The sequence below is a fragment of the Psittacula echo genome (genome assembly GCF_963264785.1).
Source record: "Psittacula echo genome assembly, chromosome: 5".
Taxonomy (NCBI): Eukaryota; Metazoa; Chordata; class Aves; order Psittaciformes; family Psittacidae; genus Psittacula; species Psittacula echo.
This window is the reverse complement of record NC_137739.1, coordinates 32,511,861-32,529,143: the sequence shown is the minus strand read 5'-3', so window position 1 is coordinate 32,529,143 and position 17,283 is coordinate 32,511,861. Positions and strand designations below refer to the sequence as shown.

The window sequence follows — 17,283 nt, the reverse complement described above, 5'->3', positions numbered from 1 at the left end:
AGTAAGATCTTAAAAGCAACCTTAAGGATAGACTCCGTGTTCTTTCAGTCCAGTGTATTGTGACACATGCTAAGCTTACCACCTGGGCAACGGTAGAGTGCAGCCCTGAAGCAATACTGGGCCAGTCCTTAGCTGATTTAAATCACTGGCATGCTGGCTCTGTCAGTAGTGCTCTGCCAGCTAGCAACTGTTATTTTGAATTCCTATGTAAACCAAGTCTGTCATTGTCATTAAAATGGTGTAAAATCAGAATCTGGCCTATGTTCCTCTAATGATGCTATTTGTAGTCTTGAACTTACACACAAAATAGCAGAGGAGGGAAATAAGAGAGAAGCAGGGAATGAGACAGGAGATATAGGGAATTAATTTTACTTGGGTGCAGGTAGTTTGGAAAGGTATACTTTTAATCAAAGCTGCTCTTCTGTCCCTACTGCTTTACTCATATATTGTGTGTTTTTAAAATTTCAGTTCTGTACCTTGGTTTTAGCAAAAGGGTTGCATTTGCTAGTAAAACGTTTGATGTAATTGGTAAATGACGTAATGTGCATCTAGAAACCATTCCCTTATCATTTGGCAGAAGTATTGATTTTAATGTTTCTGAGTAACTCCAAAGAGTATAGTCCTGCTTTTTTCAGAGTGATAATACTGCTTGTTGGGAGGGAAGTGATTCAGTGCTATTATTTAATTTTACCTTGAACAAAGTCTTAAACCAGTTAGCATCTAAATTAGTTGTATGTATCATAACTGCAGCTTGGTGAGAAGAAAAGCTTGTAAGACATTACAGAGAAGACTAAAACTGTCAATAGTTAGTGGAAAATAAGCTGAAGCATGAATCTTTTCTTAGAAATTGGCCTCTGCTGTGCTGAGTTTCTCCTGCTTATAAAATCTGCTGGCAGACATTTTAGTTTGAGTCTCACCATGACACAGAACCAAATATAAATTTCCAAATGAACTGATAGCTTTGGTTTACTCTGCCAAAGGCCATGACATAAATGATTCAGAAAAGAGGTAGGATCTTCCCATTAATGTACAGACTTACAGAGATATATGGATATACCTGGATTGCTTCAATAGTATTCAGTAAAATAACTCAATGGAATTGTTTTTTGCATGCATGAAAATCTTTAATGGGTTGTGTGAAATCTCCAGATGGTTTGCTGAAACAACCAAAGTTATTTCGAAGGTCTGATGGATGACAGAACTTCTGTGCAAGTAAATCTCAGGCAGGTATTTTCAGATGTTTACAAGGAGCCGAGATGCATGGATTTTTATTTGTGAATGTAGAGATATCCTACAAAGTTGAGTGTTCCTTAAAATCAGGACACCTTAATTAAATATACAAAAACAGGGACACCTGAAAATGTCACTTCTAAGTGTCCCAGTGGTAGAGCCACACCAGCTGGAGCACAGGGATGGCATTTTGTAGTATGTTGCTGGGAACAGCGCCAATGGGAATTTCCTCCCTGAGATTCCTTTGTGTGTGTCCACAGCCCTTCACTTGGGAAGAGTAGGAGGGGAAAAATGCATGTGACTGAAAAAAAAAATAAAAAGTAAGTAGCACAAAATATGAGGAGATGAGCTTTCAGAGGTGTCAGTGTTTCACTTCCCTGATTCATGCCACAGCAGGCAACTGGGTTTTACTGAGTGGATTGGAAATACCACCCTTTAGTTTTTCTTTTCCAAAAGTAGATAGATGATCACTTGCTGAAATACATGGCTCTAGTTGCTTCTGTGGAGAAAAAAAGTCAAAAGCATAAAACTTTAGGCCTATTTAGATTTTAGTGGTTGTGTTTTGGGAGGATACTGGAGCGCTCCTGTAAAATGCTGGTCAGAAAGGCATTGAATCATGTTCATTGGAAAAAGTTGCATTTTCTGTGGACTTATTTTTTCTGCCCATGTTTCTTTACTTTCCCTGCCTTCACAGCTCAAAAATTTGCATTCATGCTAATGTGTTTGTTTTATACCATGCTTGTCTCTAAGCATAACATATCTGAAGACTTTGAGAACCACAGCACTGCTAACAGATGCCCTTACTGGCAGCTTCTTCTTGTTTGCTTTTGTGCTGGCTCTGGAATAAATGGAGTTGGTCCCATATATTTAATTTTGTCTCTCATCAAAATGTTTGACTGCATTTTATGATTTTAAAATTGTAACCACTTTATTTTAGGATCTAGCAGTAGCCAAGCAATCTGGTTAGTTCATATCCTTTTTAACAAAGGACTAGGGTTTTTTTAATTGTATTAATGTTGCTGGCAGCCAATGCTAGGAATGTTTTTGGAAACTTCTCTATTTCCATTTTTCCTGTTGTCAGAGCTTCTAAAACAAAGTCAGAAGGTTTGGCAGTGCCAGCGAAGGTAGGAGTTTCAAGATGTTTTTTGAGTTGACTAACAAATAAGTCCCCTGGGCTGCCGCTGTGTCTCTCTGCCAAAGAAATTAACTTCAAAAATACAGAAGATGCTGAACTCTTTTTAAAACATTTTCAGGAAACAAATGTCTTGGGGTTTAAAGGGCCACGCAAAATGAGTGTGATCATACCAGGAATGAATATGGACCATGAAAGAGTTTCCATCAGACCACGAAATGTAAGTCATACGATCAGCCAATGATAAAAATTACTTGAAATCTTTTTCAGTTTGAGTTGGGTTTTTTTTGCATTGGTGAAGATTTAGAGGTTAAAAACATTTGAATAATTGAAGAACAATGTGATGTGTGACTAGTCCTGTGACTCACAAAAGTGCTACAAATAATAATGTAGTTAGATAACAAAAGGCGGAACTAATATTTTTGAAGCTGTGGAAAGGATTCTAATGCACATTCGCATTAAGATACTCAAGAGTTCTCAGTTTAATTCAGTGATGCTGTTTTGGAGGTTGAAAGTGACAGTTTAGTCTTTGGGCTAGGGTTTATGAATGGTTTTGTTTTGTGTGTATTAATTTACTTTTTGCCTTGTAAGAGTGTTAAACTGAAGTGTGTATCTGTGGTGTGTGCAGGAACATGAGACGCTTCTTGCAAGATGGCAGAACAAAAATACAGAGAGTGTCATTGAGCTGCATAACAAAACACCAGTCTGGAATGATGACACCCAGTCCTATGTTTTAAATTTCCATGGTCGAGTCACACAGGCCTCAGTGAAAAACTTCCAAATTATTCATGATAATGATCGTAAGTATAGCTCGAACATGTAGAAACACTACTGCTTTCACAGTCTGACAGTCATTCTGCCCTTACTGTCATTACGTGAGTGAGTTTAACTTACGTGGGCTGCTCTGCCTTGTGGCCATGACATTAATGCAAGCTGGGTGTTTAAATGCTTATGCTCAAGACAGGTGATTCTGCTATGTGCTTAGTTTTCTTCTTTGGCTGCCTGGCTTGTGAACTGAGCACTACCTTAAGAGTTGTTCCTGCTCTCAGAGCTGTGGCACTTCCAGACAGCAATGACAGTATCACTCCACTCAAGCACAAGTACCACACAATCCTTCCACCCTGAAAGCGTCAGGACTGCTTTTCACTCCATCACTAGGACCTTATCAATGTGCTGCTTTCTGCCAGCAGTGTGCAGCCCCCTTTTTTCTCAAGCTTAGGTACAGTTGTTGGGGCAAGGATGAAGACAATTGCTCGAGGGGAGTGATGCTGCCCTGCTTTATGCTCACGGTGGGCAGGCAATGGTCACTAGGTGCTGGAGTGCACTGGGCTGCACTAGCTCTGTGCTTAGACTGTAGGGAATATTGCAATCTGTTGAAAGTGGCTGTCCTGGTCTCTGAGAGCAATGCTGAATTTGAAATGTTGGTGTATGCTGAGATTTCCTTTTGCATGATAAAGAGTACAAAAGGGGTAAAAAGTTGAGGAAAATTTCATGAAAATGATGTAACAGGGAGACATAGAATCATAGAATCATAGAATAGTTAGGGTTGGAAAGGACCTTAAGATCATCTAGTTCCAACCCCCCTGCCATGGGCAGGGACACCTCACACTAAACCATGTCACCCAAGGCCTCATCCAACCAGGGCTTGAACACTGCCAGGGATGGAGCATTCACAGCTTCCCTGGGCATGATTAGGTCTTGATCACAGTTATGCATTTTCTTCTGCCATTATCCTTGCTTATCCACTTGCCTGAAGTTAAGTGGGAATAGAATTAATTGATTCTTGGTACATGTGAGACTTGCACTAAATCTGTATAAGAGCATTCTATACAGTAGCAATTTTCTCTCTATGCTTGCAAAACCCACTCTTTATCTGCGCAGTTTTTTTGTCAGTAGCAAGTCTTGCAATCTTCTGTCACTCAGCTGTTCCTCAATCAAGCTAGCCTTGCTTCTCCTTGATACCAGCACACCCACTTGCATGAATAAGTGTTGTGAAGTTTGATGAGTGAGCATGTTTTGTTTGTATTTTGTTGAAGTGGGCCAGAGGATGATGTTGAATGCATACTTACTTAGTAAGGGCTGCAAACAAAAATAATGCTTTGTCACCTTTTATGATGCTTCTTGCAGCTGAATATATAGTGATGCAGTTTGGCCGCGTGGCTGAGGATGTGTTCACCATGGACTACAACTACCCAATGTGTGCACTACAAGCTTTTGCCATTGCCCTTTCAAGTTTTGACAGCAAGCTGGCTTGTGAGTAAAGGGGCATGGGTGAGCCTCCTATCAAAGGAAGCAGTTTGCTATATGATTCCCAGTTCCTGCTGATGTCACTTATGGTCCATACTAGACAGGGCAGGGAAAATGTAGTTGTGGAGGATCACTCTATTGCTGAAGAGAAAGTAAAAGGAATCTTCTAAAAATTCAGGACATTCAGGAAATATGTTTTCCTTTTTTTTTTTTTTTCTGTCATATTTTTCTGGAAGTGACATCAAGTTTGTGTAAATAGAAGTTCTCTCTCATGTCCTTGAATATGTTATGGAGATGTGCCATGATGTACTGTACCGTGGCTCTAGTAGCACCATTGTAACGGTGTCTTTTTTAAATCCAGAAAGGGCGTGCACGCTCAAAAAGTTCCTTTTACATTTAAGAATTATTCTGAGGCTGCAATCGTACCTCAAGGTTGCATTCCTGCATCGACTAATCAGAGCTTCTCATCAGCCAACGTAAAAGAAAGATCACAGAAAAGATGCACTTTTTTGAATTTGCAAGGATCTCGTGTAGTATAAAGCAAAGTGTGAAGGTTGAAAACCTATACTGGACTGAACTTGATGCATTGCTATTGCGTATGTAGTAGGGCATGATGAATTTTAATTGCAGTAGGAGGAAACGGAGAAGTAGTAAGCACAAAACAATGTTGCACAAGTCACTTGAATTCTAAGCTGTTATTATGTTTTAACATCTACATGCTTTTTAATTTGTTTCAAATGAAAATGTATTTGGAGTACAGAAAAGGAAAACATCTAGATGCCAAGAAAGCATAACTTATGTTGAATTTGGCATGTCGTGTTGGGAATTTATATCCTTGTATTGCTGTGGTAATTCAAACACATATTTTGTATGAAGTGATACAAACGGTTGGATAAAGGCTCTCTGCAGAGAATCTTATTATTGGACCAGGCTGTGTAAAGCTGAAGAAGGTAAATGGAAATATTTTATTAAATTTTTCTGGCCTTTTGCGATTTTACAAGTTGTTGATTGCATTATTTGAACTCTCAGCAACAACCACTTTTCATATTTATTTCCCATTGTAAGAACACTTGAAATCGATTGAAACTGTGTATGTTGTTCTTTAATGTAAATGTGCCAGCTACTGAGCTAAATCCTTCTAGGCAAATGTAGTGTATGCCACGTACAAATGAGACGCTGGCAGGACACAAAATAGCTTAAAATAGTGTGGATTTTTTGTTGGGTTTTTTTTTTTTTTTTCTGATTTATCTGGAATATACAAACAAATACTGTATCAAAACTCAAGCAAAGAATAAGCCATTCTCTTCTCTTCTGAGCATTTTGAAAGCCAGAAACTGTAACTGATAGCACACCGTAAAACACCTTTAAAAATAACGAGTCTTTCTGCCATGTTATGTACAGTGTTATCCTAAATGATGCACAAAATAATAGAATTTATATGTAGTTCACCCAGAAGGATATTGCAATGTGAATGATGAAGTAGTTGTGTTTTATACTGTGTGTATTCAGGTCCCCTTTTTTAGTCTTTACAGACTCTTGCATTGCACAACCAAAGATTATGTAATGAGAAAAATGAGATCAAATCTGCTTGTTTCATAGGGGACAGGCCATAGGGAGAGGTTGTGCCATTTGGACTGTTTAATTTCAACTAATAAAAGAAATCCGCTCTCTTCTTCACATTTGCCTTCAGGTGTCCTTCCCAGTATACAGATAAGGAAATTTCAGATAAGAGATGGAAATAAGTAATGGCCAGCATTCTTTCTAATATTTTTTAAAATCTATTAAGAATGTCATCTGGCTTTGAACAGTGTTTTGTTGATGGACTCAGCCTATCAAATGTCATCTTTCAATAACAGGAGGCTCTTTCATTGTTTTATTTATTCAAATCTTGTTGCAAGAAGCCTTTCCATGCAGTGGTATAAAATGGAAAGACACCTTTTGTTTGTGAGAAATGAGCAGGCTGTTCCCTCACTGCATGATCAAAATTCATGATCATGAGCTGTGGTGTGATACTGAGGCTTTGCACATGGATGCTTTGCTTTCCCCTGTAGTTGGTGGTTTCTCACCACTTCACATCCCCATCTCTGATCTCACTTTGGATTTTAACAGAGAGGCCCTTAGGCCTCACGTCAGTCTTTAAAAACAAGCTTCAGTGATAACCAGAATTTTTGTTTAGACTACTGCAAAACCAGATAGGAATCCCCACTGCTGGTATTTAGGTGTGATGTGCATTTAAAGAATCTGCAGCATGGGAAGGGCTGAATCTGCATTACTTTAATTCTGTGGCTCTCCAGTCATGTTTGCTTTAAAGCCTGAAAAAGTGGCACCTGAGAGTTTCCTGCCTCTCCCTGTGCACAGCACTGTGTCAAAGGAACCAAGTGTCATATGGTGCAAATACACAATCTGCTGGCTTTAATAGTGGAGTTGGTTTAGGAAGGATTATTTTGAACATGGATCGTAACAGTGGTCTGGTTTGCTTCATGGCCCCACAGGGAACTGGCACAAAAAGGAAGCTTGTGTGCAGTGAACTCCTGCACAAGGGTGAGAATGAGAGGCTGGGGAAAGGCAGAGTTCAGTTTCTTGGGACAGTTTTGTTGCCAGCACATTGTGTAACTTCACTCTCCCTGTACGTTCTTCCCAGCCAGGTATTTTTTTAACCTGTAAGCGTGCCAGGAGGAAAGTGGTGACTCAAATTCCCATCATCTTAACAGAATCATACAGGGACATCAGCCAATGAGCTGCTGAGGAAGAAAATTCCCCACCATAAATTGAGGTCACTAGAGGGGGATGTTAACCTGGGACTAAGAGGAATGAGGAGCTCTCATTAAATCTGGTTCAGTTACAGTAGGATTATGCCTAGTGGCCATTGCCAAAACCCTAATTCCTCACTGATGTTGAGCAAGGGACTGGGTTGTTTTGATTCACTTGACCATTGCCATCTGCTCCAGAAGCACTTGCTTTTCATTGAGCATCTGTATAATTTCCAGTGGACATTTTCTGATGTAGATTGCTTTTGGTGGTATCACAAGTTTTCCAGCACATCTACAAATTTTGTTTTTCTAACTTGGTAAAGTCACAACAGGTTCTGTCTTAACGTACAGTCATACCTGAGATTAGTCATAAAGTATTACACAAAACTCACAAAGTTAGTTTTTCCTCCACACCAGTAATAAAATCTTGGCACCAGTATGTATTTTCAGAGATATATGTGTACTAATGTAACCAAGGAGCAGTTCGTGGCACACTCACATTAGTAAGAGCTTCTGCAGGGCCTGCATGTCAGTGTGCATAACCTTGTTTACTTAGTGTCACAAAGAATATAATGGCAATGAGCTGTGTATTTCTATCACACAGTCCTAGTAAGCGTTTGGATACAGTAGATTTAATATTATTTAAAATCCCAGTATTGATGATTTTTTTGCACCTGCTGTTGATTTTGGCAGAGAGTTGTAAACAATTTCCCTGTCTGAATTGCTTATAGGCAAATAACTGCATGCTTTAATGAGAGTTCTTAATCTAACTTGTCACTCTGTTTACATCAAACAGTTTCTCCCTGGCCCTTTATCTAGGTTTCTTCATCTCTGATGTTCTCTTCCTTCTCATTCTCTTCACAATCCCTTTATCTTTTCCGCAAGGATGTGCAACTCAAAAGCGTCTGACGATATTACTCAGTGATCTCTCCACAGATGAATAATGCCTTCGGTGCACATCCAATGATGCTTCAACAATAGAAGCCTTATCGAAGTGGTGAATTTGGCCCTTTGGCTTTTCAGTGGAGTAAATTAACACATTAAAAGCAGATAAAAAAGCTTGCCTAAAATATAATCAGAATTTTTCTCGGTAAACATTCAGTAACCGGAGTTTCCAAACCATTAGTTGCAAATCAATGAGCAGCACTGTCCACAAGCCTGGAGGCAGGCTGTTAGATTGCCTTTGTAGTGCTGCCTTATTTTTCCTTTTTCAAAAGGTTGAAAGTGATTCTGTGAGCTGAAGTGTGTTGATGCCCTAAAATAGAGTTTATTTTTTAGAAACTAGAAATCTCTCCTTTTATAGAATAATATATGGCCATAAAACAGTAATGTTGTAGGCCATTGTTAGAAATTCTGATGCTAAGAAGTCTGTGAGAATGGTTTTGTAATAATGACTGGGCAAAGCTCTCACTATTCAAGTTGCCTTACAATAGTTATGGAGTTCCCAGCTGGCTGTCCTCCTGAGGTAGAACTGAAGGAGCTTTAGTAAAAAGGGCTCTGTAACAAAATCTGATAGATGCACATTTGAAAAACATCATTGTGGAGTCAAATGACACCAGAATTTTATCGGTCACAGTGAATCAGTGCCATCAATTCAGACTTTCTCATTTTTTGCTCCCTTTTGATGAACAAAAGGAGGGACTTTCAGCAAGCAGAGCCCCAGAGAGGTCTCTACAAGTATTGAGCATTAGTCTACTTTTCTACCTATAAAAATCTGACCCCTACCTGAGTGCTGCCCATTAAAAAAGAAGGAAATCATCCCACTCCTTAGTACAGAAAATCACTCCCAGTTCTTATGTCTTAGCTTTTTACAAATATTATTCTTTTTTTAATTTAATTTATTAGTGACTTCACATAAAGATACAAGAAGGAGTGAACATCACATGGCAAAGAATTTCTTGCCCTGAAGAGATGATGACTGTAGACCAGTATTTGTCTTTGATTATTCTAGTCAGATAGAACAGGGGGTTGCCTGGTGTTTCGGGCAGAGAGAAATTCTCCTTATACGTGGCAGGTGTCGGGAAGATTTTGGGTTTGATCCTGTGGCATTCTAACTAGTTCTCCCATGCTATCCCATTGCTCTCCTAAAACATCATTTGCAAGTTTTTTCCTCATTTTTAGAGAAGCATGTGTTCACCAAAACGTATCTTTGCTTGGCAAATAAGGACAGCAAATGTGATAGAGCAGCAGTCACCTTGATTAGAATTATAGTCTGATAACTCTCAGATTTATCAGAAGGCCTCATAGGTTATTACTAGAAGAAAGTAGTTTTATACATATAAATCTTGCACTAGAATTACTTTAACTGTAGATGCAGGCTTCCCTTGTATGTGCTACTTGATGAAAATGAGTTTCGGTTGTTCTTCATGCATGAAATGTACCTACCAGGGTTCTGCTGTGTGTTTGAAATTAAGTAGATATTTTTCAGTTCTTTCTGTCGCTTGCCAAGGAACTAAGAAAAGGATTTTCACAACTAAAACTTGATACTTTGTTATTTTGCCATAAACTATAGCTCAGTAGCTGATACTCACAAATGCCTGTATATTGGATGAAAATGCATTAAAATTTATATGTTGTATTTTATTTAACTGCCCTGAAATTTTAAATTCCTCTTGTTCAGTACGGGTATGTTTATCCATACCTTCACTGAGAAGACTTGAATTAACTCTTTGTCTTGAAACTGTTTAATGGAACCAGTACACAGATTTCCTGAATTGCTTTAGGAAGAGGACACATTTCAGAAAAAATTATGCTTATGTTCTTGAGAAAAGAAACCCTTCCTATTCACTTTGTAATTGGATTACTCAATAACATTGAAAGCTTATCATGGTTTTATTCACGTCTACAGTGGCAGTTTGAAAATTACTCTGACAAAAGCTTGCTAGCACATCAACTGGAATGCAGTCCTACTTGAGAGCCAGAACCGAGCAGTACCAGTGAATACTCGTGCATCTATTCTGTGCCTAGGTACTGACTGCATGCAGAAAAAGCCCTGAAGAGTCACAAATGTGTGTTAAAATCATATAGTCTTTTAGGCTGTCCAGCAGCTGAGAGAACACAGGCCTGCAAACCAGGTCGCCTGGGTTTCAAATCCAACTGACTGTGTGACTGTGCAAATCTTGTAACCTCTTTGTGCCTCAGTTCCAATGAGTTGAGTGGAAATAATGGTTTTGGGACCTACCTATGTCTATCCCTGTTCTGATGAGAAGCTTCTCAGGAGGGTTTCGAGGCTGGTGGGCGGCAGGAGTGGTTTGTGTGCTCAGTAACCTGTTTGATTCTCACTGAAGGAACCGCAGTAAATATGAACAGTTTTCTGCCACCTGTGTAGAAACTGAATAGCTAACCAATGTCTTAAGATAAAATCTTGACACTGTTGAATTCTATGGAAATCTTGTCAATGATTTTAGTGAGGCTTGAATTTTTAAACTTATGTCATTTTTGGTCACTAAATGTGCAGAAAAATACCAGTAAGGACAAACCATCTGATACACTTTCCCTTCTCACAGTGGTATGTTGTTGATTGTGTTTTAGTTTGCACCATCAGTTGTTTTAAAGCTGTTATTGTTGAACACCTTGCAGAGGTCCAGTTAATGCAACTGCTTATTAATGCTTTTATGTAGCAGCAAACTGAGACACTTGGCAATTGTGCTGCAAATTGCCTTTTCATACTTGTGCTGGCTTTGGTTTTTTTCCTTGGATGCAACTCGGCTGTTCAAAACTGTTGTTACTGCAGACTTTGACTCTGTCACGCACATCTGATTTAAAAATGAGTCTCATGTTTTATGACTACCTTTATACTCAAATGGGATGTTTACAATGCAATCTGTTTCTCACATTTGACCCTGTATCTATGGCTTCTTACTGAGGTTATCCCAGTTGGAACAATGCCATCAAAAGTACCAGTACTTTGTAAAGTGAACTCTTTCAAAGTAACAGGGTGTAATTTATAAACGTTTTTAGAGATTTTAACATTAAAATCTAGCTTACAGATTGGGTGAAATTTCAAGGAAATTATTTGTTCAAAATTTTGTTTTCCTCAAGCTTGTCTTGACATTTGCGCTCTCATTTAAGCATAAGCTCCCTATCCTGCAGCTCCATCTGCACAAGTGTTATACAGGTCGGCCTGTGCAGCAGACTGCCAGACTTTGGCTGCAGAAATCTGTCAGTGTGGTCAGGACACAGTAAGTGACGGAATTTCCAAAGTCCTAACAAGAGAGCACTTCCTAATTCTGTTAGGCATTCTTGAACATCACATAAGATATCTTGTACTTTTCCTGCACTGACTTACCAAACAACAGCAGGAATATTTTACTCCATTTGATTTTCAGTTTTGGTTGCTTGTTTTGTTTGTTTGTTTGTTTTTTTCCAAGGCTATGTTTACTGTCCAGGCTCTCACAAGTACACAAAACCAGAGTATGTTTTGTGACAGTGGGCTTTGGGCACTGCTCATGCTATGAAGTTCAGTATTCAAACAAATCTGTGAACTCTGACACCTCTTAACAGGAGGTTTTCATTCCAGTCTGGGACATCAGAAGATAACCCAATTATTACCATCCTGTTCTGTTCCCCAGAGAGAATCTCCTGTCCTCACTGGCTAGAAGTAGAACTGTATTGATCCTTAAGTATCTTTAAACGTTATAGTATTTTGTACTTATTTTTAAAATGTTTTCAAAGTTATAGTTTGAGCTCAAAGAAGAGAGTCTTTGAAGTAGCTATAGGTGTGCCAGGTTGATCTGGCTGAGTGGCAGCTGCCACTGGAAAACCAGCAATTTGCTAGGCTGACATATGAGCAGTGCTTGATAGTCCTGCTGGAAAAAACATAACATAGCCATTTTAATACGCTTCCTTTGGGTTTTGCCTTATGATACTGCTTTTTTGTGTACCACTACATTTATTTCTGAAGGTCAGTACTTATTGTGCTAAACGCAAATAGAGCAGTGTTTTCTACTGAAGTCTCTGCCTCATTTTCTGCTGCCTTATTTGTGGAAGTTTGATATTTTATACTAAAAATAGAAACTTTTTATCCTAGAAGAAAACCATCATTTCTAGGTGACATCGTTGAGCTACGTGCCTGGATTGACAGAGGGCTTTTTTTTCCAATCAGGAATCTTATTGCTAGCAGAGTAGTGTGTGCCATGAAACATCCTGTGATACCCTGTTGCATACTACATCTGGGATGCAGTGCAAGGACATGGTCAAAAGATACAGCCTCCTCTCACCAAAATGGCACCACTTGCCTTTTTGGGGGTCTTTCTGTTCATACTTTAATGCTTGTAGCAGTATCTTCTATCTTGGGGCCAATCTGTGATTAGGCTGGTAAATACCAGCTTTAACAAATGCCCACAAACTAAAAACAACACTTCACAAAGACATTCCATATTAGCTAGTAAAGCCTTACAGCAGCCCAGGAGCAGCAGGTAAGTATTATTACCCTTTTAATACCAGTGAAGCTGTGATTTGAAGCTTATAAAAGCAAACAGACAAATGAAGAGTTATATATAGAGCTGGCACTAGAAATTAGTTCTTAGTCCCTAAGCCTGTCTTCTTGCTGATTACCTGGATGACCAACTAGTAGACAGAGGCTCTTTGTTTTGAACTTTCTTGTGAATAATAAACTGGTTCATTGCAATTTGGAATACTGGAAAACCACATTACTACAGAAAGTTCTCATCAGGGAACTGAAATTACACTGAAATCACACTGAAATCACACTGAAATCAAGTTTCATGCATATTAATTTACGAGGATGGCCCAGAACAAACACGAGGGTACTGTACAAGTATCAGGAACTGAAAAGTCGCTCAGCAAGTAACTTAAATCAGGCCCACTGAGTTTTCCTAAGTAAAAAACAATGGGGCTCTATTTCATTTCTAACAGTATTTATTTGGACATTCAGTGCTTAATAATGTAGGCTGAAAATATAAAAAATACTGCGTACTGTTAATTCTAACTTCTGGTTTAAAGTAGGGCTAAAGCAGTGATGCTTTCTCTTGCAAGATTTGTAACAATGTGATCTTGAAAAGCTGATTGTGGAACACGGCTCTTTTAACTATGATGGATGTTCAAGAGTTACCAAATTCGGTAACACTGTGACAAGGGTTTGTGTCATTTTTCTTTTCTTAAACAAACCAACCCACCTGTTTTCAAAAGCACTGGTTATTCTGTCTTTTGAACTGCATAGCACAAGTCCATGAGGATGAATTCCTGTTTGGTATCACTTCAAGTACTTTCTTGCAGGTGGTAGATGCTTTTCAGTTTAGTAATCTGTGTTACTACAATTTTCTTGTTTTTGTTTTAAGCCCCCTGCTTTTTTCTTTCATCTGTAACTTTTGCTTGTCTCAAACGTGTACAGGTTTTTCCATATAGAGACACTCCAAAAAGCTAAGTCAGTGAAACCTATAAAGTTAATGCCTGTGAATTAAAGTGTGTTAAATCCCTGTGTATATGTTCTCATTTTGAAGTAGGGTGTCCTCCAATTCCACTTGCATAATCCTCAGCAGGGATATTCATCACATTGTGCAGTTCAAGGTTGTTGGTGAATTTTAAAGTGCTGAATAGGTTTCTGACCAAGACACTGGAGAACATACATAAAAGGATTCACATTCTGTATTCTCAGGGTGGCAGTTATGACTTAGAGTGCAGCATTTCTAACAGTTGGCTCCTTGAATTGTATTTGCAAAGCTCAGCACCTGCACACTACAGGCCACATTTCCCAAGTCCTCTTTTTCTACTGCAGTGGTTTGCAGTGCTCTCTGATTTATTGCCACCTGTATGATGATGAATTTAAGCTTCCTAACAACACTGTGCTTTCTTCTTTGCATTGTGTGATGCCAGGGATCTGGGACTGTATGCTGAAAGCAAGTGCTTTACTAGAGTACCAGAGACTGGTATGGTATAAATGATGCTAGTATAACTAGATCTCTTTTTACAGTATCCATCAGAAATACACTTGTTTCTCAGAAAATAATCTTGCTTTCTCTTTTTCTTCTTCATTTGCATCTGCCTGGATCTGGAGGATGAGAGCCTCTCTTAGCATTCACACAAGCAGCCACCACATAAGAAAACCACACACAACAGGTTTATTACGGATGGGTTTATCACTAAGTAATGCAACTAATACATGCTAACTGACATCCTGCTGTGTACAGTGCATGTTTTGACCTGTGTGCTGTTTCCCATCCCCTGTGCTTGGCACCAGTCAGAGGATACGGCTGCAAAGATGGGCATGGAAGCTTAGCATAAAAACTGCAGAACCAAAGCCATTAAGACACAGCTCTCCTCATACTGAAGAAAGAGCTCCTCCTGAAGGCAGAAACTGGGACCTGTGGCTCTTAAGTTCTTTGAACTTCCTGTGTGTTTGCGTTGCACATAAGACTTTTTTATTATACTTGCACTATCTTGAGCCCTAAGCCCAGAAAAAGGAACGTACGGTCCAAGGAGCACAGTTACGGAGAAGCAGACTAAAGTGCAAACAAGTTCCATGTACAGGTGTGGAGAATTAGCACACTGCCTGGCATCGCTGATCACAAGTAATAGATTTTAGTATTCATTGATAGACTGATGGTCACTGGTTATGTTGCATCGTATTGGTAAGAACTCTGACAATACCATTTGTATGTCTCCTAAACAGTTTATGTGTAGATTTCTCCATTATGACATTTTCACCAATTTGTTTCTATTTCAGGCCTAATGCAAAGCCTGCTGGTGTAACTAAATGTTTCTTTCTAACTTCTGTTGTGTCTCTGTAATGCCCCATTTGCGTGTCTCCGCAAGAGTCCTAATGTTTTCTTGTCTGTCTTTGTTTAAAAGTGGGCTTACCTGGATCTCAGAAATTGGGCATTACTGGCATGAATACTTCAGAAAATTTCATGTGTAAGGAAGGCCATTTTTGCTCTTATATACAACCCATGAAGCCTTGTTGACATTCAAAGGGGTATCTAAAATATCTATTGGTGAAGAAGTTGACATCTTCTGTTAAATGTGCTCTCAAAGTCTATGATGTTATTACTGCAACTAAACAGGGTGTTTAGAAAACAATCATATATAGTCTTAAAATATTTCCTTTGGGGATATATGAAGATTATTCAGTCTTCTCTCCCACTGTTGAGACTGACAACATAAACAATGATAATAATTTCTCTTGGCACTAATTATTGCAAAATATCTCTAAAGAGTCTGTTATTTGAAACCCCTTTTAAAATAATCTTGAACAGGTGAAATCTTTCTTTGGAAAAGATTAAAAAAAAAATTATCTTTTTATCTGTCTGTACCTGTTACAGACAGACATCTGTTTCTCCCTTTTCCTTTGAGCTGACTTCTCAGTGGGCTTGATCCATAAAGGGTGTCAGTCTGTACCCTATCGTTACAAGACTGGGGCTTTTGTTTCTCCTGTTTGAACAATTTCTTTTACTCAAGAGTAGAAGAATGGTAAAACTATCTGTGGAGGATGTTTTGTAATTTGATACAGCTTTAGAAGTGTCTCAGAAAGCGAATACTTCAGAGGTGGTTAATTCTGAGAGTTCCTAGTAGACACTGGCTTGTTTTTGTATTTCCCAGCACTGTTTTTATCCCACTTATGACAGTCTGAAAGATCCAGTGTTTGGGAGCAGCTGCAGAAATACCCATTTTAGAATGTGCTGGGACTGTATCTGCCTGCAAAAAAAAATACGTCTTTGTTTCTAACTTGTCTACTTAAACTTCGAGATGTAGAAAATGTAAGTAAGTGCTACATGAATGTTTCCGTCCCCATAAAATTAAAAGCAGTTTAGATAGGGTTTTATAAGTATTTTTTTTTTATTTCCACAGTTAACAAGTTAGCATCATCTAATTGATCACTTTGCCTTTCTTAAATAAACCAATGATATACAGTAGAATTTGAGTATGTTATGGCCTAGATTTCCTTTACATTATATTGGGTTTAAAGAGTGGAAAATATCAAAATTGTCAAAAGATGTCTTAGCCATGAGAACTAATATTTAACCAGTCATTTTTTTCATAATGTAATACGTTCACTTGTTTGCACACAAGACTGTCTTGACCTGTTTTGAGTTGTTGGAAATCTCATTTTTGTTCAGACCTATATAGAGTTTTAGATAACCTGCAAGAATGTGCTTTTACAAAGTAAATTTTTTAAAGAAACTCTTTGGTATTCTGTAGTAAATGTATTTATTTACCAGTATGTGCAACGACTGATTTTTGTATTTTCATATAATTTACCTTGTGTATGTCATAGAGGTTCTGGTTTTGTCAATACAGAACACTGTGCAGAAATATTAAACTTGATTTGTTGGAAGCAACTATGTCTTTCCCTACCAAAGGTCAGAAACACCGTGGTAAATTACCTACATAAAGTATGGAGGTTATTTAACATGAGGAGTTTCCAGTGCTGTTTATACTGTATTTTTACCTTTAAAGCTAGTATGAATTCAAACCAAAGGTCAGCGATCCCACTGGTGGGAGAGGGAGGCACTGCAGCCTGCACCAGGTCTCCCAGCACTCCATAGAAGAGTTGCTGATGGCCAAGTGTTGTGTGGGCCCTTCTTCCCCATCTCCTGGCTCAGCCCCTGGAGCATGGGGAGGTGCCAGTGCCACGTGAGGAGTCTGTCGGAGGACACTGTGGGAGGTCCCTAGGGCCTGGAAATGGTGGGGTTTCTTTTCAGTCTGACATTCACCCTTACTCTCCTCTGCTTTCAAGTTCAGACCTTCTTGCTGCCTTTTGTTCTTTTAAGCCACAGGGGTATTTTTAGTGTACTTCTCTAACAGTATGGCGTGATTCCTGCACTCATCTGGGGGTTTCACCAACAAAATGTTTCACCACAGCTATAAGCAAACACAAAGAACAACTCACAATGCTTCAATCTATCTTGCTCATGGAATACATAGATTAGGCTACTGATCCTGCAGCATGGAATAAGCTGGGAAATG

General features: G+C 38.8%; 1 protein-coding gene across 1 annotated transcript in view; it reads left to right on the top strand.

The window, feature by feature from the left end:
* TUB (TUB bipartite transcription factor) overlaps positions 1 to 6,167 on the top strand; it is a gene marked incomplete at its 5' end in the record, with an annotated part of 72,821 nt that extends 66,654 nt beyond the window's left edge. Inside the window, 3 exons of the mRNA XM_080618702.1 lie at positions 2,484 to 2,582; positions 2,991 to 3,162; positions 4,490 to 6,167. Coding sequence (XP_080474828.1) covers positions 2,484 to 2,582; positions 2,991 to 3,162; positions 4,490 to 4,623 — 405 coding nt within the window. The 3' untranslated portion in view covers positions 4,624 to 6,167. The remainder of the gene's footprint in view (positions 1 to 2,483; positions 2,583 to 2,990; positions 3,163 to 4,489) is intronic.
* Between the last annotated feature and the right edge of the window lie 11,116 nt (positions 6,168 to 17,283).